At 42.1% G+C, this 23,963-nt stretch overlaps 1 protein-coding gene across 1 annotated transcript; it reads right to left on the bottom strand.

The window, feature by feature from the left end:
- Window positions 1–4,736: 4,736 nt before the first annotated feature.
- Window positions 4,737–23,447, bottom strand: ubald1a (UBA-like domain containing 1a). Its single transcript, XM_022213651.2, has 3 exons — window positions 23,160–23,447; window positions 22,470–22,529; window positions 4,737–7,088 (listed from the first exon to the last, which is right to left on the bottom strand). Exons 1-3 carry the CDS (start codon window positions 23,265–23,267, stop codon window positions 6,768–6,770), a joined length of 489 nt encoding a protein of 162 aa, XP_022069343.1. The 5' UTR covers window positions 23,268–23,447; the 3' UTR covers window positions 4,737–6,767.
- Window positions 23,448–23,963: the final 516 nt, after the last annotated feature.

Raw genomic sequence — 23,963 nt, 5'->3', positions numbered from 1 at the left:
TTGAAAGTAATGTGGTTAAAATCAGAAAAAAAAATAAAAATCCAAAGCACTTTGGCGAAAGTAGGAAGAAGTTCCTGTGAAACATAAACAAAGCTCCGATAGAACCAGGTTCTGGGAGAGCAGCCATCTGCCTCCACTGGTTAGGATGAAGCTATTTCATCTTTCAGCACTCTCTAACGTGTCATCTGCTGTTTACTGTTTCCTGACTATTAAAATTAAAGAAGACATGATGCTATCGACAGCAACAAAAGTGAAACATCATGTAAACTTTAGAAACAAAGGCTAAATGTGAGTACGAAGGTCACTTTGTTCTAGACGATAGAGCACAGAAATGTTGCATAACAAACCTTTAGAATGATTTTATCACAGATGCGTGAGAGTTCAACAGCTGACATAGAACCCTTGGTAAGAGCAGATGTGCATTCAGACACAATAAAAGAACAAGAAAAGCACTCAGAGAGCACAGTACTCTGTCAAGGCTGTTTATTCTCCCATATGACATTGTCAGAAATGCAGCTTTTTCTGCCTTTTTTAAAAAAGAAATACAGCATTAGTTTATTGGTTAATGATGACCAGAAATCACAGTATTGTAGAATGTGGCCATTTAATACAGGAGGACCCACAAACAAAATGACCTTACACTGAGCACAGGCGTGTGTTATGCGCGTGTACATTGTGTACAGGTACCAAATCGCGTGACCTAAATATGTAGCGGCTGACGGAAATTGATGTTCTTGTATAATTTCCGACAGATAAGTTCCCATAAGTCGGCAGTGATTGATTTTTAGTAGAATCCCAATCATGTGATTGTCGGCAAGCAGCCGATGTAGTGTTCACTTGTTGTCATAGTTAAAATGACACCTATCTTGCAAGGATATAGAAATCTTCAACAAATCCATACATCCAGATTATAAGCCGCATCACTGCGAAAATCTAATCAGTTGGTCCTTGTGTCAGTTCTGATCGTTCCTGAAAATTTCATCCAAATTCTTTTGTCTGTTTTTGAGTAATGTTGCACACAGATGGAATAACAGATGGACAGACAAACATACGTTGATCGTCACATACCTCCGCTGCATTCCTCGGCAGAGTAACTAAAGGTGCCCTATGGAGTTTTCCTACAAACTGTTCATATTTGTTGCTTCTCACTTGTAGACAACAGGTATATTCTGGTATGGGTTTAATAATTTTTTTCTCTGTTATAAAACATTTACAAAGCTGATTCAAAAACGCTTTGTTGTGGACTGTTTTGATCCATGTGTGTTTGCTTTCAGTCTTCTTCTCTGCCTGCATTTCGCATTTTCACATTCTGGTCTCTTATAAAAAGTGATTGTTGGGCTAAATAACTTCATTTTGTGCTGTGCTTTTTGTGCTTTTGTGCCATAAAAAACTGCAGATGGTTTCTGTTATTAAACGGGTTGCTTACAGTCTAAATGAAAGTCATTGTAGAAAACAAAGTAGGTTTCTCCAGTATAGTTTCCCTTTGGTTTACAGAAAACACAATTACCAAAATTAAGGTCAAGCAAATTTACCAGTGGTAAACCTTTAAGTGCCCTATACTATCCAGCTAATATAGTAATGTTTGCACATGAGGCAGGACAGGTGTACTGATGGTCCACCATCTGTGATGCTGTGTTGTGTCCACATCATCCAGTGACCCAGAAAACTGTGTCCCGGTTTGTGTGAAGGATACTTAAACTGAACTGTGCTGTATCAGTCCATTATGCTAACAAGAGGACATTTGCATTTACAGTATGCTATGATGGATGGATGGATGGATGGATGGATGGATGGATGGATGGATGGATGATAGATAGATAGATAGATAGATAGATAGATAGATAGATAGATAGATAGATAGATAGATAGATAGATAGATAGATAGATAGATAGATAGATAGATAGATAGATAGATAGATAGATAGATAGATAGATAGATAGATAGATTTGATGTTATAAACATATGGTGTCAGGTTGCACATACAGGTCAGTGTTGATGTCAGAAAATAGCAGGATGTGTGTAATGTTTACATCATAGCCTTGTTTGGAGTAAACAAAAGAAGCAGGTTGTTAGTACGAGCACTTAATAGTAACCACAAGTGTTTTCTGGGAAAACTGATACAATCAAAACAAGGAAAGCACTCACAGAGCGCAGTACACCGCCAAGACTGCTCAGTCGTTTTTTATGTAATTTCTGACGACAAGTCCCAATAAGCCCACAGCGTTGGATTTGTAGTAGGATCGCAATTATGTGATCGTCAGCAGGCAGCTGGCATAGAGTTCACTTGTAATAGTTACACTGACGCATGCTGCTATCTCGCAATGATACAGAAATCTTTAACAAATTCCTGGATCCAGACTATAAACCGCATCGTTGCTTACTTCTAATCGGTTGTTCCTTCTGTCATTTCTGACCTCCCCTGAAAATTTCATCCAAATCCATCCGTCCGTTTTTGAGTGATGTTATGCACAGATAGACAGACGGAAGGACAAACGTACATCAATCGTCGCATAACTCCACCGTGTTCCTTGGCGGAGTATCTACTCCTATTCTAAGTTTAAAGCACAAACTGACCATATATGACGAGCAGTTTTAACAGCTGGACTGGATACGTACTGCAGAAATTTCCAATATCTACATTGTCATTCATCTACAGACACAGTGCACAGAATTATGACCAGTTAAACTCCCAATTTCAGACATTTACTGTTTATTTCTGACTAGTTCAGAATACCCTGAAATCCCCTAAAATCAAGATTTCTGCATTGTCTTTTTCAGATATCTTAGCTTTTATTAGTCAGAATGACGTTGTAGATAACTTGAACTGGAATTCTGACCAGTCAAAGTGTCATTGCAAAAATCTTGAATTAGAGCTTAATGATATCCTTAGTTACGTCAGAAGTCAGAAGTAAAGGCTTTCCTGAGGCATTATCTAATGGGAAGCCTCGCATGAACAGTGTCATGAACAACATCTCAGGCTAGTCAAACTGACATTTGGAATTTCTGCAACTATTAGTTTAACTAGTAAAAACTGAATCACAGATATTTTAACTACTGTTTTGCCTGGTCAGAATAGACATCTGGAATACAAATTTAGACTAGTAATAATGTAATTAGTCAAAATGACGTTGTTTAACATTATCTGGCTGAGTTTGACTATCAAGAATTTTCCTTCCAGATATCTCTAACGGCGCTCTGTTTTGAATCGTGATAAGCAGAAGTAACTGCAGCTGCTTTGGTGGATAAGATTGTTAGAAAATGCTAAGAAATAGGAGGAGCTTATCAGCAAGGAACTAAGACTGTTCTGGCATGGTAGAAAAACGTGGTGGTGCCAGAATGTTTGAAAAGCAGGCCGCCTCCAACCGACTGTGACCTCTGACTTAACTACAGATGTCTGTAACGTCATCTCATAGTCAGAACTCTACTTTTAAATATCTGTTAATAGTTTTTGACCAGTCCGATTTCCACTTCCAGATGTGTACATCACCATTGTGACCAGTTAAAATGTAATTCAGGATATCTGTAATCAGAAACCTCAAACACGTGAATGGTGTCTTGGGCAAAACGACAATGTGGATGTCTGAAATGCTCATTTTCTTAAGGAAGAACTGAATGACAGATAGGTGAGAACAGCACCATGTTCTTTGAGACTTATCTTTCTGACATTTGGAGTATCTGCAATTATTCTGACTAGTCACAGTGTAATTGGTCTAAATTACATTGTTGATATCTGAACTTTTATTTTCAGATGGTGAAAATCAGATATTAAATGTTAAAAGTTCTTGCCAACTCACAATATCTATCAAAAATGACCCTTCTTTTGTCTCTTTCTTTTGGAAAATGAATCCCACTCAGTCTAATTGTGGAGTGCCGGGAGGTGGAGCCTTAAACCAGAACTGTGCTATAGGTTACCAACTATTTCAACCATGTGGATTACTTATATTATGTTATAATGTCCAGGATATGGATTGGTCCTTTCAGAACTGTCTCTGTTCTCATCACTATCAGTGCATCCCGTCTCCCTGTGTGTTCTCTGGCATTCCTTTTCCTCCGAGTCGCTGCAGCGCCCGATGCCAAGTTGTCGACACTCACCGACTCACTGCAGCTGAAAGACTGGCAAAGCGGCACACACAATCAGCGAAGGAAATCTCTTTATATTTCCTGCAAGAGGAGGAAGCGGTCAGGAGGGGTGAGCTGAGGACACGGAGAACTCTGTGACCCTCCCTCCTTTACCACCAGCACCACCAACGCTCCACCACTGGCATGTGTGGGCGTCCGTGTGCGGTGTGTGTTTATGCAGGGTGATTGCGTGCGTGTGGACAGCTGGTATTTGTTTGTGTTTACATCTGAAGAGCTGCGGACTGAGGGAGGTGAAGATAGCGACGGCCGCAGTGCTGAACTCCCTCTCTGGAAAAGCTTTTTCTTTCTCTTCTCTCCTCCATTTTGGCTTTCATCTAGCACCCTTCCATGTCCTGCTGCACGACGTCAGGCGAGGAAGCTCAGCTCTCTGATACAGAGCAGCGGAGAAAGAAGGTTTGTAGAACATGACTGTGTAGTCTGGAGGGGTGAGTGTATTAAATCTACCTGACTGAGAGGTAGCCAAGGGTGAGATTATGATGCATCCATCTTCCTGCTGTCGTCGTTTAACACACTGCTCTGGTGTCTCGCTCCACACACTGTCATGAAAAATGTCATATTCAATCAAACGCAGCGCCAACACTCACACACTCCTGAGTAGGTTGACATACAATATTTATTTAGGTTCACAAAAATGATAAGTTAATTATCAGGTAGTCCACAAATATTGTGGGAATGGTCTCATACAGTCATACAAGGGGGGAAACATACATGAGAAACCATTTTTAGGAACAGGCCCACCCAGACACGCTCTGATTTCGTTAAAGTATGAAGCATGGAGAAAGGATGAACTCAAACATTAGTTTAGTCTAAATAACAAAAAGGAAGTTGGTTATTTTTTTCAGTATTATATCCATAATTTTCTCATCTGTTTTTACTCGTCTTTTTATCCTTTTAAAAATGAAAAGAGCCCTCAGCTATTCAAAATATTTTCTTTTTACTTTCTCTTCTTCGATGAATGTAAAAATAATTCAAACAGGACTAACTAAAAAAGGGGCAGACCCTGCGTTTTAAAATATTGCCGTGTATCAGGGTCATCCCTGAAATGTCCCTCAGCAGTATCAGTGGACCAAAGACTGGTCAAAACTAGAAACCTAAATGTTGTAAAAACCCCTCCACAGTACAGTATCTGAGGGTAAATATATATATACTGTATATCTTAAAGTAATCTGTAGTGTGCCCAAATAGCCCACAGGTGGGCTTCCTGAAGCTGTCTTTTTTTTCCCCGCATGATTCTCATATCTAAGACACTTTATCCAATTTTGCCTTTACATGAAGACATATATTGCATTTCTTTTGACTTTGGAACCCGCCACCCTGACCTTTATGTCCACCCCCTCCCTAAACATGTCTCGACCTCATGTATGTTTGCTACAAAAGATGTTACACGTTATGAACACATCATGCAAAGTGGCAATTCTGTTTACAAAGATGGAGTAGTCGTGTTTGTTTTTAAATCGGTAGCCATCGTTAGCTGCGTTTGATTCACTCTTTCCACAGAAAAACTAACAAAAAAAAACCTGAAGACCCACCCATCCTCAAAGCCACCTCCCTCAACCTTTCCACAAAAGAACAGAACAATTAGCATTATAAACGATATTATATTAAACCATGATTTCTCTCAATTTTTTTTTTGTAATAACCCAAATCTCCAGAAAAAAGTATACAGTGGACAGTTGTAGTCTGAGTCCAGGTTTAAAACTGTCAGGAAAAGCCTTTGCAGTGAGGATCAGTTAGCATAAACCAGAGTGGCTGCTGCCTTTAAGAAAAAACCTTTAAAAACATGTCCTGCGGCGGCGGCAACAGTTGGTTTAAGAAGAATCCCTGATTGGCTGAAAGAAGTCAGGTGACCACCAGGTGAGGTAAGAAAAGTCCCACCTTTGACGATGGGGATGACAGTATGGAGGTGTTTCCTCTAAACCCTAATGTGTGTGTGTGTGTGTGTGTGTGTGTGATTATATATATATATGCATGTGTGTGTATACATTTTTGATTACAAACTGACCACCTGCTCACATGCGTCCACACTCACACTCAAGTGCGTGATGATTTTTGAGTCAATCTAAAACACTGCATTGCAAGTCCCTCTCTCCTCATGCAGCACAGACTGTTGCAGAAACACAGAACGCCAGTGGCTAAAAAACACTGGCTGAAAAAAATGGAGAAAAAAAAGAGAAAAAAACTAAATGAAAAACTGAAGTTTGCTGCCTTGAATGTCCTTGAACATCACATAGAATCCTTGGGCGTGACAATTTTTTTTCATTTCTTGTTTTTAGTTCAATAATATTTCTTTTATCTATGCATTTACTTAGGAAAAAAACTAACAAAGATTTCACTTGCTCTCTTATTACTATGTGTGTGCGTATCTTTTTTTTAAAACTTTTTTTGTATTGACATTTGCATTGGTTTTCTCCTCTTCTTAAATTGTCCACGTTGAGTTTTTCTTGGTTTGCGTAGATTCTGTCTCTTTCCGTATCATCCATTTTTTGGGGGAAAAAGACCCAAACCCATTTCCCACTATCGCCTCCCACCCGTCCCACCCTTCCCACATTCATCCCCCCCGTTTACCTCCCTGCCCCTGGTGGAAGGGAGGGTAGGAGGGGGGGCCTTTTCAGTCCCGTGCGGCCCTTCATCTCTCCGCCTCCATCGCTACGCTAGCCTTCTGCTCAGCGCCTGCGTGCGGGTTCACTCCCGTAGGCCAGGCAGGGCAGGGCTGCGAGGGGGGCTGCCCCTGAGTCCAGAGTCCCTGTGGAGGTTGCGGCACATTAGGTACATTTGGTGAGACGCCCCAGCCGCCGACCTGGGGGGGCGGGGGCGAGGTGGCCATGGAGGCGGCCATGGGGCTGCCGCTGCTGCTGTTGAAGCTCTCGGACGCCTTCAGCCGGGAGAACATGGTCAGCGCATCTGGGAAGTTGGGGGGAGTCGCTGGTGTGTTGGCTGGGGTGCACATCTGAGGACGAGGAGGAAAAGACAAAGATTAACGTACATCCAGGATGGGAAATCACTGAAGGCAGCCTCAGCTTAACGATTAGCTTCACAGACAGAATTTCCTACTGCAATGTTTGCTGCCGTTTTACCTCTACAGTGGCGAGGCTCAAAACTTGGTGCAAACCCTGAAGACATAATGGCTGATGTCACTGAGCTGTCGGTGGTGCATATTGAATGGTTGAAAAGCTGAAGATGTAACCATAACCTCTGGGATAACCTACAGGTAATCAAGTGTGTCAGTAATTTTAAAGCAAGAAAACACCTCAAAGTATAACTACCCCCAGTCTCTGAAATGTAAATATCTGCTGGTGTTTCAACATTAAAGTGAATCTGTCTGTATCTACTCAAAGAAACATGCATTTGGACAGTGTTTAACTATTTTCTCATGTTGTATAGTAGCCTGGCAATGATAACTTGACTGGCTGTGAACAATTCTGCTAATTCAATTAGTCAGTTTGGGTAATTTATTGATCAGTCAAAGAAACAATAGTCAGGTTCATCTGTAATGAAAAACAGTCATTTACACGGTGGTTCACAGTCTGCTGAGAGAGTGAAATGCAGCTTATCTTGTGACTGCACCACTTCTGTTTTTTTTATTAGGGCTACTATCAGTGGTGAAATTGGTATTTCCTCCTAGTGTGTAACGAATTCCTTGCACTGTGATTTGTCACTGTTAAACGGTGAGGCCAAACAGAGGTTTTTTCCTCTTTTATTGTATCTGAATGATATCAAACACTGCATCATTACGTTCATCGGAATACAATGCAGCTGTGGTGGAAAAGTCTACACAAGCCAGTTATTGTTGAGGAAAACAGGCCGATACCAACAAACCAGATTATTCTGTAAAAGTACATTACATTCAACGGTGCTTAAAGGCAGACATAACTGTGAAGGAGGAACTGTTTGTGTAACTGAAGGGGAGTTTAGGGGAATCCCAGCCACTCTCTGCTTCCTGTAGAGGGTCCTGATGATGACATTACAGTTCTGTGTTTACATCCACATCCTGTTTCTTCTCTAATCTGATTTAGCATACTAGATAAACTTGTTCTGAAAGCTAAACTTGCTTTGTGGTCACAGAAACTACACATGAACACACACAAAGTCTCCTTGACTTCATTATATCCCCTGAGCTCTGACCCTCTTTGTGCCAGCGCTGTTATTGTTCTACTGCCAGAGGAGTTGTTTCAGCAGCCACCCGGAGCAAAGCACAACGCACCCATGTGCCAAAAACAACACTGGAACCTACCACCTTGTAGCTACCAGGCCATGTAAACAACATGTTTGGCTGTTCAGAAATAGTAAGCCCTTATCATCATCATCATCACTAACACAACTTCTCACACACTGCTCCGTGACCTGCTTCCTCCGGTGTGTCCCTGTCCGTTTGTGATGAGGGAAACAACAACTTACTGTATTCCACAGGGAAGCAAAGGTGGAGACACGATAAGCCAGGAGGATTTCTACCTAAAAATAAGAACCTTGGCTGAAAGGGCAAGGCAGGCACCTACAAGACAAAACAACCCTCAATCACCACGCCTCAACAATGGAAGAAAACAGCTTGGCAACTCCACAGATTGGGAGTTCAAGCAGAACTGACCAAAGAATATGAGCTTGTAGCTTCATTAATCCTTCATTAACTCATCCGGAAATTCTCTCATAAGCATCCTTAAATCTTTTTTTTCATTTTATTGCAGCAATGTTGACCAATGTTTCCTACAGCTTCACACTGTTTGTCTTCTGAGTAAATTTTCCAGAATGTAGAGTCACAGGCTCCAGGAATCAACCTATGAGGAATAGCAGCTGCAGTCACACACGGATATCGGACACAAAAATGTTAACATGCTGAAGACAAAGAAAAAAAACTGGAAAACAACATTCCCTTTGCTGACAACTAGAACTCGGGCTGACCCGCAGTATCTAATCTACCCTTGGCTCCATCACCCAGGATGTGCAGACTGTGACACACAGTCTTAGCACACAAGCAGCCTTCAGGAAAAAAACAACAGGGACAGGAACCCCATTCCTCCCTTGGGGTTGTAATCAAACCACCTTGCCCCCTAAAAGTGCTGTGGCTCGCAAGTTAGTCCCGCGAATATACAGTCTGGGGCCGTGCTGAGCCGGTCCACGCCGAGCCAGAGGTTCTCGGAGAGGCGCACTGTTATGAAAGGTGAGCATGTCCACTGTGCACTCTGACAGGAAACGCTGGCTCATGTCTCTGAGGCCGTTTCCTGCAGTAAAGGGACACCCTGGAATGCTGAAGTGACCTCTGTGATCCTTCCTGTGCTTGGCGGGCAGCCGTGGAGGTGCTGCTTGGGTTTCTTACCGCTTGTGATGAGTTTGTGAACTCAGGTAGAAAACAACAGATGAGGCCCTCTGCCTCCTTGCCGACTGTCCAGGAATGGAAAATGAGACAAAAATGCTGACGCATGACCTTTCGGCTTGTCCACCGAGACCTTTGCATCTGACTTACTCATCTATAAACAAGCACAGATAAGCAAGTATGAATATACACCTGCACTCAGCTCAGAGACCACACATTTCACCTGTACATATTTATTTTTATGCTGTAGCCTAACATTTAACAGAAGAGCGAGACAGGAAACAGAGGAGAGGGAGGCTGATGACAAAACCAACTTCAAACACCGTGTGCAGAAGACCTTGGATGGAGTCTGAGGCGCAGACGGTATCGACCCACAGGGACGACGATCCGGTTCAAAAACACAGCAGCTGTCTTCTCTGCCAGGATGTCTGAGTTTGGGTCTGACTGCTTATCAGACACCTTCACATTGATAGAAGCTTCAGCAGAGTTCACACCCGTCAGTACCAGTATTATTACAGTGGAACACTCACCCACATACATGCAGAAACACCCTGTCTTCTACTCCCAAACAAATGAGACACAATTATGGCATATACAATACAGCTACAGTGGTTCTGGGATAGGCTTTGTTTTGTCTGTATTTTCTAAATGCAGTTCCCACACAACAAGCGTCACATTTTAAGTGTACAGTATTAGACCATAATGACCTATCTCAGAAAGAAACAACTCCGGAGGTAGAAACTCACACATCCTGGACAGAGATTAAAAGTGTTGCTCTGGTGCAGCATACGGAGGAAGCAGGTTACTGTGTTTTCTTTGTGTGTATTAAGCAGCCTAGTAGCAGATTAACTCTCAAAGCATGGACGCAAGGACAGAAACCCATCGCAAGACCTGCCAAGACTGGCGTATACAGACCGGGGTCCAAATCCAGTTGGCTTTGAAACAACTGACACAGACACGTGGGCTGCAGCAAAAAATATTTCACATACAGACATTTATAAATACGTCCCACTGATACTGGGTTTTGGGGGCTGATGCTGCTTTTAGGGTGTAAGACGTTTTAGTATTGGTATATCAATAATAAAGTCATTATTCTTCATACAGAAGTTAAAGTATTATGGAAAAGACAGGGTCATTGTATATTAACTTTCTAGAGTGACAAAACTTGACTCGGCACCACCATCTGCTCTGCTGTGATACGTACTCTGCTGAATGTGCTGCAGACGGTGCTGACGATATTGGAAACAATGTGGTCAAAGTTGCTCTGTTGGACAAAACATGCGATAGCACTGTTTGCAAATTACCATAAGCATCTTTTTCTGGATTCTGTTCTGTAAAAGAAAGTTTCTCTGTTGTCATGTATTGAGTAACATACATGCCAATATCAATAGATCTGTGACAGGCCAATACTGACTGATAATATCGGCCAGCACACCCATGTTGGCGTAAAGAACGCCTACAGTGGGTTTGCGGTTACATCACACCCATACAAGCACAATCGGATGGGAAGCATGTGAGGTTTGCTGGGACATATGAGTAGCTCACTCATGGAATTGGTCATTTTGTATCCAAGAAAGCAAGCAGACAGCAAATACTCCTCTGGGACAAATTACTGGATCATGGATGGAGGGTTGTGAGTTAAGTCAGAGGTCTGGTGAGGCAAACTTGGTCTCACATTGAGGTTACAGTAAGACAATAAACTGTCTAGTTCTCATGTCTTCACCAACACACTTAGTTGCAATTTGAGAAGAGTCAGCTCAGTTAACCCAAACAAACGGCTATCTGTAGGCTTTTTTAGCTAGTTAACAATCTGGCAGGATCATATAGCAGCAAAAAAAATTAAACCAACAAAGGAACTCATTCAAAGCAGCTCAAAGAACCTCTCAAAGTACATCTATTAAGACAGCCAATGTTTAGAAAGACACAGATAATAGTTACTGTTATATTAAGGTGAGGACCTTCAAAATGACAGACTGTGCGTGTAAGTGCATGTCACAGCATATACAACAGAAAGAGCGCTACAGCACAAAGGTCTAGCCATTTGTTGAAGATATACAGATGGAGAGACAGGGGAATAACAGACAGTGAGAAGCAGTTTGTGTTCAAAACACAGCCAACAGAGAGGGGTTGCCATGGGTACGGTTGTTATGAGGAAGCAGCACAGATCTCCTGTTGACGGGACGGGGCTGAGGCAGGACTGACTCTGTGGTCACAGTGGCTCAGCCCCGTCCACCCTCTCTTCAAGTCTGTTTGCTGAGCCCAGCATGAGGAACGCACGGCTGACGGGCAGCGACCACTCCAAACATGCCTGGTCTGAGCTCGCGGTGAGGCTTCTGAAACCTTTAACACTCCTCCGTTTGTGTACGTATGTGTGCGTGTTTGTCCACAAACACAGATGAGCTGAAGCTATTTCCAGTCTAACCAAAGACATTCCTCTGAAATATCAAGTGTGTGCATGTGCTAGGCTGGCAGGCTGAAAAGAGAAGTCTTCTATGCACTCATCAAGATGTGCAGAGGTTCCAGTTCTGTTTCCTGAACCTGGCTGATCTCATCATGTAACATTTGCCTCAGCGCTTCAACCCCACACCTCACAGACCCTTAATTAGTCTCTGGATGTTTCCTTCCTGCTTTCTGAGCAACTTTAAGCCAAATTTTGCAATGAATGAAACGTGATCTGTTTGTTTTCATTATTTAGATGAAGCAAATAAACAGACTTCCTTTCTGACCAAAAATGTCATATTTAGAAAATAACTGCTGACAAATTCAAACTAATGATTGCTGTTTCATGGTCCTATCCAAGCATTACCAAGGAAATTTTTTGTTCAAAATACATTTAGACAGATGTGAAGAACAATATTTTTCTCCATCAATCCCTCTGCAGTGAACATTAACATGAGCCAATGACATGTCCGTTTTCTCTTCTTTCTATCTTTCTCTCATTTCCCTCTCCCGTCTTCCTCTCCCTTCTGTCTATGCCTTGTTGTGTACAGTTCACACATTGTACGTCAGCTCTTGCAGCGAACTGTGCTGAGAGATCTGAGAGACACGAGAATCGCACTGAAACACGAGGGCTGACATTTCTATCCTCCATCCCAGCTCACATTCCTACTACCATTGTATTTTCAGACTCCATTAGAGCATTGGACCTGCTGTTCAATACAGTGTGTACAGAGTCACTGCACAGATTGACTGTTTTATAGCTGAAATACTCTTCACCGTAGGTTCTAATGCAGGCCACTGTGAGGTAAAAACCAAATAGGCTATGTGGGTATCAGGTCTGAAAACTAGATTCCAACACGTTTAGGTTTGTTTGAGTCCAGGGATCTCTGCATTTATGGCATCATTTATCATAATGATGCTGATGGAGAGTGGTCAGTGTGAATGTCAGTTTGCAAAATAACAAAAGATCCACAACTGCAAAAACAAGACAAAGTGTCTGCTTTGAGGACTTAGCTGTTGTGGTATGCACTTCAAAATGTTTGTTTTCTAACCTAAGGCCATGTATGCTGTTGCGTGGCCAACAGTTCAGCCTATACAGCTTACTTACACATTTTAGTACTTTTTTCATGTATTCCATCCAGACATGTCACAGCTGCTGACCAACATTTCAACACTGTGAAAAGCAAACGCATTCAAGGAATTTGGTATTTTGGTTTCTTATTTAAAAAGCATCTGTCAACCACATCAAACCACCAACATGGCCCCTTCTGAGACTCAGTTTACTGTCAACATACAACAATTACCACAAGAACGATATGCTAAAATGATCATAACACAAATGTGTACCATCTTTTGTTGTATATGTACTTCAGCATTCCTCGCCTCAACAAGAGTCAAAGTCGATGCTTGTCTTCCAACAATGTTGGAGTAAAAACAGGCGCTAAAGTTGCTGAACAGCTTGCAGTAAAAGACTATTAATGCATAGTTCAGGGTGTCAAATTACTGTAGTAAAATACTGTAGAATGTGCAATCAACCTTCTCTAAATGTATCAACAGGTTAAATAAAACGTAGCAAGACATGCATAGGTGGGGTAAAGTGCTGGATGTGTGGGAAGATGCTTAGGTTGCACCAACATCAGGTCTAGACTAGTCTAAGGTTCATTTACGCCACCCAAGTTTGGAGGATTTTATATGCATTGTGAAACAGTCATTCTTTTATGTTTTGTTTGTTTGAGCTTGTGAGAGCCTTTCAAACCTGGCAACACTGAAAATGCAGGTTTGTGTCCACTTTGAAAAACACTGCAGCAGTTTGTGTGACTTATAATGCAACTATACAACTGACATTGCCCAATAAGGCAATGCTTTATAGGCAGAAAAGGATGGAAACAGCCAAGAATAGCAGCATGATATGAAATTTATCCCCAATATATCAAAATATTGGCAAAGAGTGCAGACATGTTGACATATTTAGCTAAGGTTATGGGAACTGGAATTGGAAGTGTTGACTAGAACATGCCTTTCAAATCTCTAACCTCAGATATTTTTACCAAAACTACATCCAATAAACAAAGACTCCACGTGGTGCTCAGATACTGACATTTAAGGCTTGCTTTACTTATAATCTTGTGGTGTTAACCCTAAAGATTAACAGATGCAAGGTGATAAATTTATCCATTTTTGTATCACACTACTGGAAGGGGGGGAAACTGACTGAATCATTAGGACTCCAAGCGGTGAAAGGAGGAGCTGCTTTTGGCCAAAATGCTAAAAAAAAAAATGGAAAGAGAAAAAGGATAGGCAGAATAAAGCAGAAAGCTTTGCTGCATTAGCAGTACATGATTCTGCCTGCCTGCTAAATGTTTAAATAGGGAGTGTTCTTATGGTGTATATGTAGCCTAGCGCTGCTCTTTGTTTTGAAGCTGCAGCTCTGTAGCTGGATCCCAATGCAGCCATTACTGACTAACAAAGTGTAGCATGTAGCAACTACACTAACCATGAGCAATACTGTGTTTGAGAATCACCATTAAGTAAAAGGAATTAAATGCTCATCTGCTGCTTCTGATGCTACATTGCAAGTGAGATTTAAAAACCCGAACAAAAAAAATTAACAGTGCTTCTGTGTATGACTATGCATTGAATAAAATGCACTATTTTGCATAAATGGACAGGCACTATAGTAAATTTACAGCTTTTAGTGAAAATAGGGCTAAAATAACTATAAATGATGTTCAACGTTAATATACATTGAGAAGTAATTTCATTACATTTGTGAGCTTTAATAAACCTGCAGATTCACTGTTTCAACAGAAGATCTGACCATTTATGGTCACTGTCTTATGAAACCACGGATAACAGGAAACTAAAACAAACCAGCTGCTAGCCAAGTTGATAACATTTGTAATATTTTCAAAAAAGCTGCAAATGTGCCACATGCTGAACCTTCCGAGGAGGGGAAAAAAAAACTAAACTACAAGATGTGCATCCATCCATCCACTTGTCAACATCCTCTCTGTGCTATACAAGGAAATCTGCAGTACCTTCACATGTATATGTGAGGCACAGCACAAGTTACTGTCAGCACATCAAAACAATTACATCAACCTAAACCAGACAAGCAGCTCGCCGCTTCTGTGCTTTATTATCCCATTGCACCACTCACAAACAATGAGGTGACAGTCGGGTTTTTATGGGAGTGGCTGGTTTGTCAGAACTCGATGTTTTTTTCTCAAACTAAATAAAGGAAGCTGACAGGTGCTGCTGAACGTTTCAAGTGATCATCAACTCCCCTCCTCAGCCGTGACCCCTCACCCAGCTTCTGGCAACTGAGTCCCAGAGTCTTCAAATGTTTGTGTGTGAGTTAATACAGTATAAACACACAGGGCCATGGCTGGATTGTGCTCAAGAGAATATCAGTTGATCATTAGCCAGCCTGTGGTCTGTTTTCATGTGTATTTGAACACTGTACAGTATAGGGAGGAGAATGGGAAAGAAAAAGACAGAAGAAATGATACAGAAACAGAAAGAAAAGAAGGCAGACAGAAGATAGGAGAACTGGGACTGAGTGGAGCATGTGTTCAGTCGGACCAACAGACCACACTGCACAGCGCACAACAATAACTAAAAGGCTAACAATAGGTGTTCAGTGGCCCACTCAAATCTAGAACAGGGAGTTTGGCCTGTCGGCTGGTCACAGGCTAGCAAAAGAAACTACTAGGCCAAAGGTCGTCATGAAGGAGAATAAAACATGCTTACACTAAGGTTTGCCTTGCCAAAAAAGATATCGCTCTTAGAGGTATACACACACACATACACAAATCAAGATTAGTTTATCTTTTACAACTCAAGCAACAAGTTCATTAGGACTTTCTAATCAATGTCTGTTTCTATTTTCAGTATGATTTACTGAATGTTATTGAGTCAGAAAGTTACTAAAAAACTCAACAAAAAAAAGTTTTGTGATGCCATTACATAAAGCAAAATACCTACAGAAGTCCCAGATAGCAAACCATGGGTGAATCAATGTTGAATCTATGTTGAGACCTAACGCCGAAATTATACAGAAAGCGCAAGGTTGATAAAATGTTGAGTCAACGTTTGCTTTTCAACCATAAATCACACTTTACCCAGATAGCAAAAGATGTTAAATCAATGTTGAATTAGGGTTAAGAAGGTTGAATTGTGGTTACGGTTGAAGACTGATGGTTGGATGAACGTTGATTCAACAACATTTTGTCAACATTGAAGTTTGTGTTTAAAAGATACCATTGAATCTACGTTGTATTTTGGTTTAATTAAAATGTTTGACAGGTCAATGTTTAATTAATGTTGAATCTATGTTTGCAAACATGTAATCGATGTAAGCAAACGTTGGCTCAACATTTTATCAACCTTGCGCTTTCTGTATAATTTCGACGTTAGGTCTCAACATAGATTCAACATTGATTCACCCATAGTTTGCTATCTGGGGTTTGACTGAAGTGCCTGCACACATGACAACAAAGAGAGATGCTTTAAAACATTTACTCAGTGGGTAGATAAAGGAGGTGGCCCAGTTCAAAACAAGTTAGATCGCATTGTAATCAACCGAACAATAATATATTGAATTGCTGGCAAAAATATTGACAACAATACAGTTTTTTCCAGAATCAAACTATTTTTGGTGCCTGCCAAAGAGATTTCAGCCAACACCAAAAAGAGGAAAGGTGATGAAAAAATACTTTGTAACTCGTTTTGTTCATTGCTATGTTCTTGCTCATAAAACAGTATAATATATGCTTTTGTTTATCAAATGTTCAAAATAACAGAAAAAATGTAAAGATTTCTGTCAAACACATCTGAGATCAGAAAACCAGTGCCTGATAAATAATACCAGCAAATTAAATTAGTTTTGTGGAAAACTCAAGACATTTGTTTGCAAAATGGCGTTTTGAATACTTGAGCACCCATGGGTGTCATACTGGGAACCTTTGAAGTGAACTGCACTGCAATTACAGGCCTAAAGCAGGAATTGCAGCAGGGTTAATAGAGAAGAGGATCAGACAGGGACTGGTGAGGAGACCAAGGTCACGAATGTGAGCTTGGAAAGCAGGAAAGGGATAGATGTGGCTCGAAACAGTGACAGCGCAGGAATAGTACGACTTAGTACCAGCAGGCCTGAGCAGAGAATCAGCTGACCTGAGCCTGACTGTGGTGCTACTGCTAACCTGAGAAAACAAGCCAGGGACAATGTGACATCACTGTCTTTATCCAACAGACAAGGTTCTCATGTGCTGCTTGTGTTTCCTCAGCCATACGCCCAAACACGTCTGTGTGTGTGTGTGTCTGAAAGTGTATGCTATGACTCCAAGAATCAGTGTGAAACCCAATCTAACTCCACTGCTCATAAACACATCTGGTCCTCACAGCCATCCCACATGGCTTCCCATTCCCTTGGTCCCTTGAGCCAAAGTTCTTGTGTGTATGTGTGTGTGTGTCTGTGCACATGTCTTTGTGTGAGTGGTTAGGGTTCTGGGAAGCCATGCTCCTGGAAACATGCAGGGCAACATGCTGGAACATGCAGCGCGCAGGCCAAGCCTCTTCAGATGTGGTTAACTGCTTGGCATGGCTGTACGACACACGGGTACAGACTCACACACACACACACACACAGATATCCAGGCACAGATGCATGCACACGCATTGACATTAGCAGATCTAGACATGATTAACAATGAAATTAAACACTATGCTACGTGCACACCCATGGGATTATAGTGCACACACACATGAAATCACAAACAGTGGGAGAAAACAAACCACGTTTCACCCAACTCTGCACTTAATCATCTTCTGCTAGTAATGTCAGGAGCAGGACAGAGGACACCTTGTTTCGATTGTGAAAGACACACAAAGCAGCTCTGTGTTAACTCAGTTATTGTATCTTTTACCCAAATACCTGGCATTGCCCTGCTATTAGCTTATTTCACCCTAAGCACTAGCCAAACACCCTCCCACACTTGTATTCATTGATTCCTCGCTGGCATTTAAGAAACAATCCAAGTAGCCTTTACTGACTTAAGCTAGCCTTCCATCTCTTGATGATGAACGGATAAAGGTTGAGACGCGAGAGAGAAACAGGAGCAGACAGTCGTCCATGCTGTCACAGCATGATTTATGAAGGTAATTATACCTCTGCTCTTCTGCATGAGCACACCACACACTTCTCAGAGATGAGCTCTTACATGGATGAGAAAAGTTCGGATTTCCAAAAAATCCTTTCTGAAGCCACACCCGGACACCAAAACCAAGTGTTTGTAGTTACCAAAAACACCCCCTCAAACACACAGACACACACTAAACCCTCCTTTTTTCTCCTGCTGGGTGTTCATATTGCCAGGAAACAGCCTTTAAACAACCACACGCCCACTTTTATCGCTGCCCAGCAAAGCTCTGTACTATTCTTCTACGTCACCGTGCCCAGACGGTTACAGCTGAACGTTGCCCTTCATAAAATCCAACTTTTATCCGCCTTATGCATGATCTTTGTCACAAACGGCAATTGCAGCACAATGAAAAAGGTGAGTCATGTAGCTGCTTGTTTTAACATTGAGCTGCAGTTTATAGGCCTGACATGAGTGTTTTTAGGAGCAGAAGGAAATGGCTAATTTACACTGGATGATTGTTTGACAATTACTGCTTATATTTAACTCATATGTTCATTTAAACAATAAGAAACCCAAAAAGCCACATCCACACAGCCCGCCCCGCAGTAGAGCACAAGCAAGGGAGTGCTTCCTTTGTTTTCACTTCAACACTAAAATATACCAAAGTGAGAACAAGAGATAGTCATAACTTAACTGAGTGGAGCTGTGTTTCAAAGGGGAAAAAAACATTTCTTGAGGCGAATATTTTTATTACCTTGACCTACTAAAGACAAAATACTTTTCAACACCACAGCCCCGACTTAACAGCTGCCACATGAGGGCCACACTCGATTTCCTTTAACAGCCATAACTCTGAAAGAAATTCTACACATGTAAAGCAGGCTTTGTGGCTTAGTTAGCTTCGTCACATGATGGGATCACATGTTCCCAGACAGCAATGGAAGTCGTCCAGCTGGGCTACTTCCTCATCTGTGGTCACATGAGGATTCATTCATTTTATTGTGGCTGTATGTGGCCCACATGGAGAAAAATTAATCATGGAAACACTGATGGTAGTGTGAACATACAGTTAGGAATACAGTTAGGAATCAGTGTTTTAGCTTCCACATTCATAGAGACACATAATAAACACTTGGGAGACTGTTACACTGTCCACAAGATCATTAAAACAAAACAAAACATGAAGACAGAGAAAATATTTCTCAGAGTTGTTCATGTGTCCTAAAAGACATCAATTATATAGGAAACTTTTCCTCAAGAAACTGCTTCAAACCAATCCTACAAGTAACCAGTAATTTACTGTCAATTACTATTTTGCAAAGAAGTGATAATATGTAAGTAGGAGAGCATTTTGACAGCTGGTATGTCAAATGTGTAATAGGATATAATTAACAAAGTATTTGAAATATCTCTGCTTTTTTATTTGGAATTCATTAAAAAAATTCCATGAAAACAAGCGTGTGATATCTCTGAATCAAAAGACAGTAGCGCAAGAAAATGCGCATAAAATTTGATAAGAGGAATTAGCATCAAAGAGCCAGAAGCAACAGACAGACAACCCAGAAAGCATGCATTCCGAGTGAGCAAACATGCCGATACATCGGTCTGGAGCTGCTAACTGCTTTGAGAATGATGCTAAAACGAGAGGAGGACACGATTTAACAATTCTCCAACAGGAAACATGAATGGCAAATTGAATTCTAGAGCATGATGATCTGTGTCTGTAAACAGAGAGAACAGTGAGGGAGGGAGGTATGAGGTGCAAGAGTGTATAAACTGTAGAGAGGCAGGGTGCAGTGTTTGTAGTTACACTGGCCCCGTTTTGCTGTGAAAGGGTCCATTTTGGGTCCGGGTGAGCCTTGCATCCTGCAGGAATGCATTGCGGCTGCAGTGTTTGTATGGGCAGGGTGTGTGTGTGGAGGAAAAAAAAAAAAACTAGGAGTAGACGGGGAAGGGTTACACAAAACACCAGGTAGGCTGGACTATGATTGTGGCTTGAGTGTCCATCATGGAACACAAATGTAAGCTTTGATGACATAATTCAAAACCACAGAGATAAATGCACAATCTGCTCAAGACAAAATGTATACGTGCGGTTGTATGGCCCACTGAAACACACACAATGTTATAATGTATGCAAAAACAAACAAGAGTGTCTGAGCAGAAAATGTAGCTCTTTTACATCATGTGCCAAAGCAAAGGCAGTCCCTTGAGTCTGGAACTGTTTGCAGAAGGAAATTATGACAAGAGCTTTAGCTAAATCCTCCAGCATTCACAGCATTACACAATACTGTACTGGAGAGTGGACAGACTAAGCCCACTATTTGATATCTGATATAGGTTATAAACCTCTGACATACAGTATACAAATGATTCATTAGCAAAGTAGAGATAAACAAAATCAGACCTGATATCTTACAAATTGCTAAGCTACTGACAGCTACAATTCTCACCGGCAAATCTTTGTTTAGAGATAAAATGTAATTCTTAAACAACAGCACTTTTGAACCGAAGGGATTTCTATTGGAGAATGCCAAATTTAGATAGGAAAGTGATTTGCGAAACCGCAATCAGGCTCATATATTGTCTTTGGCTCTCAAAAACAATAGCATAAACCAGCTCGCTGAGCAGTATCCATAAACTGACTGACCTACACGACATCCTACCATGCCATGCTGCCAGGAATGGCATGTCTACAGGCTATGTGCTGGGGCCATTGGATTTGGGGTAAGGCTTCTAGCCAAAACACCAATCTCAAGGATGACTTCAGTTTGTGTTGTAACGCAAAACACTGATGCATCAACAGCAACAGCATTTGAAACAGAAATATAGCTTAATGCTGCTCATGTTTAAACTAAAGAGAGACAGAGAGAGAGTGTTAAGATTGAGAGTGAAAGTAAAGTGGATTAGATTTGTATACCAACGAACACTGTGGCCCGATAAGCTGCAGGAAGGTTGGACACGCTGCCCTACTGTAGTACTGTTGTGACTCACACAAAACGCCCACATTTTGCATGCACAAAATATACGCACGTAAAGTACGCAAGCGTTCCTTTTGCACATGCGGGCATGAGCAAAAAAAAAAAGGGAACGTGATTATGCAACATCACATCTATGACAATAACACCACGAACACACGTAGCTGCTCTGCATTCTGACTTTCATTATCTAGTCTCTGCAGCAAGCTCAGCCCTGCTTGGCAGACAGAACAGGACAGCTCTTGGCAAATTGTTTCCTCTCTAAATTAAAGTGAGAAATTTCATGAGGTCAATGGAGGTCTGAGAAGCTCCTATTTACTTATCAGGTGATAAAGAAGGCCTACCTTCTTTAAAGAAGGCCTACCTTCTTTTCTTACAAAAACACTGAGATAAAACAACTGAGGGCAGTGAGCGCAGTTTCTGTGTTGACTGGCGATATGGCACGACTCAGAGGAGATAAATGCACACACACTCACACACAATGCAATAAAAATCAAATCCTCTTTTATCCCAATCTTTCTCCCTGCCCTCTAGAAATACAAGGGTAAAATGTTTAGTAGTTTAATGACTGTCTTTGCCGCACAAAAAGTGAGCCAAACACACACACATAAACAGAGAATGAGCACTGAGACGGAGCTAAAATAAACGATCGACAATTTCGTCCAAAATCCCCTCACATCTCTGTCAGACTCTTCCAGCGGGCAGCTGTTGCTGGATGCTGCCATGCATGCAGCTGCAAACAAAGGCTTGTGTGCTGCCAAAGAGGACCGCTGCTAAAAGCCCAAATACTGCTAGTGTTTCATAATGTTCAACCCCTGCCTGTGTGTGCAGAGTCTCCTACAGCACTAACGCCTTCCAGTTTACTCTGGTCTGATTTGTCTCCCCGTGTAAGTCCCCAGTGTGTGTTGTGTGGGGGGCTCTGCAACATCCCAATCTGGGGGGAAAAGCTGAATTACCGGAGGCAAACGCAGCAGCACGAGGGTCAGTTTGAGAGAGGCAGCTGACCTCTTCCTGGAAAGAGACTGTTTTTGTTTTGTTTTGTTTTTTTTACCTCTGTTACCCAGAAACTGAGGGGCCCTTCCTTCCCTCGTGCACCTCAGTTGATACAATGAAAAATGAGGAAATCCATACATCTTCATCTATCACTCTCGCTCCCATTCTCCTGTATGTACACACACAGTCTCTCTCTCTCCCCCTCTCTGTCAGTGTGGCTGCTGCATGCCTGCCTGTGTGTTTATTTCTGGAAGCTCACAACATGGCCGACATGTGCTTTGTTATTGTTAGTACAACATCATCTCTCTCGGCCTATAAGGGCTTCTCAAGGGCCCCCATCCCACCCAAAACAACGCGGCAGCCTTAAAGAAATACCCGCTTTACAATCAGGTTTGGTGTGATGTAACAAACAGAACAATGAAGAGTGTATGAAGTGTGTTATAATCACCACCCCTCCTCCTCGCACTCACCATTTGATGATGATGGCCATATGGAATATTTGTTTCTTGAAAAAAGGCACTGAGGGCAGTCTAAAAAAAAAAAAGAAACATAGGAGATAATGTGACATTGTTGTGAGATTATTTTATGGATCATACAGCGGCAGTCAGTATAGATAACGGGGACAATTCTAGCATTGGTGCATGCTGGATTAAACAATACAACGAGCCGGCTGCGAGGTGAAAATAATCTATAGCCGGCTCGCCGCAGACTAAACAATAATATATCAAACTTCTCCTTTGTAGGCTAGTCGATACAACACGGCGGTCATCTTTATTGCGTAATAGCACTCCGGCTGCGCCTGTACACTGCTGTCATGCGTCGGATTATAGTATTTAATCTAGAGTGAAGTCTAATTGGATATGCTAGCTGTACGCTTCGACCTGCAGCATTACCGTGTACTCCCTGCTGATTTATTTAAGCTAACGCTCAGCTATATCCACTTCAAATACAGCAAAAGTTTACGTTTAAAACTCTCGCTCGGCTTAAGGGACCACACAGCTAACACCGAGGCTTCGTTTTGTGTTGCAATGTCTTTTAAAGTGTCGAAAGGCGAGACGGGCGAGTGGAAACTAGACGACGGCGAGACATAAACATTAGCCGTGCTGCTAACGCTCCCACTTAGCCCTTGGGAGTCTTATCATTCTGTGTTTCTGCTTTACCTCGAACTGCCAATGTGCCGCTTGCAAAAGCTGCTTCGCCTGGTCTGCCGCACAACCCGCCGTCAGGACGAACTGGTTAATCATGACTTGATGTTTGAGTTCATCCATTTTCGACGAAGCCCGTGTCCTACTCGCGGCGGCTGGCTCTGAAAGCGCACTTTCGACCGTTTTTCCTCTCTTTCTTCACTCTAGTTGTATTCCGTTTGTCTGCTTCAGTCGTCCACCATTACAGCCGGTTGAGCAAACACAAATATTTACTGTAGGAGCGGTAGTGGAAGGAACGCGGCGTGATTGACAGGAGGAGGCGGCCAATGAGGGGAGAGCGACGCCGGTGGGAGTTGTATGCTGCAAGCGGAGGGTGTCGGAGCGGCGTGTGTTTAGCCGTCTGCTGCGGGTTAATTTGACACTTAAATACATAAAAAGCGACAAAAATCAAGCACAACCAGTATATTTTAACATACAGCACGTTTGCGGCTGTGAAATCAACGCGGAGGAGGTGAATCTCCACTGGATGAGTCTCAAAAAGGGTTTGTTTTGGACTACAACTCCCATGAGCCCTCGCTTTGTTTGTAAAGCTCGGGGAGGCAGACTTTTTGTGAATGACGGCCGCTCTCGTCCAATTCCCAGACGCGCTGTGTCACTATCTTGCCAAATATGGTAAACAAATCCACCATCGCCAATTACATCGCTCGGAGTTAAATTAGGGACAGCCGACAGCCGTGGGTGAGCAGCGTCGTGTCTGCTCCGGCTACTTCTGAACTCTCCGTGCGTGTTGTCGGTGCCGCAGCTTATCGGTGCGGACTG

The sequence above is a fragment of the Acanthochromis polyacanthus genome, chromosome 19 (assembly GCF_021347895.1).
Source record: "Acanthochromis polyacanthus isolate Apoly-LR-REF ecotype Palm Island chromosome 19, KAUST_Apoly_ChrSc, whole genome shotgun sequence".
Taxonomy (NCBI): Eukaryota; Metazoa; Chordata; class Actinopteri; family Pomacentridae; genus Acanthochromis; species Acanthochromis polyacanthus.
The sequence above is the reverse complement of the archived record's forward strand: the minus strand, read 5'-3'. Positions and strand labels throughout refer to the sequence as shown.

Excerpts from the sequence above, each read along its gene's own strand:
- ubald1a (XM_022213651.2), bottom strand. The coding sequence starts at position 23,267 with ATGGATGAACTCAAACATCAAGTCATGATTAACCAGTTCGTCCTGACG. Across the intron at positions 22,530-23,159 it reads CGGCACATTGGCAGTTCGAG|ACTGCCCTCAGTGCCTTTTT; the intron begins GTAAAGCAGAAA and ends TTTTTTTTTTAG. Across the intron at positions 7,089-22,469 it reads ATGGCCATCATCATCAAATG|ATGTGCACCCCAGCCAACAC; the intron begins GTGAGTGCGAGG and ends CCTCGTCCTCAG.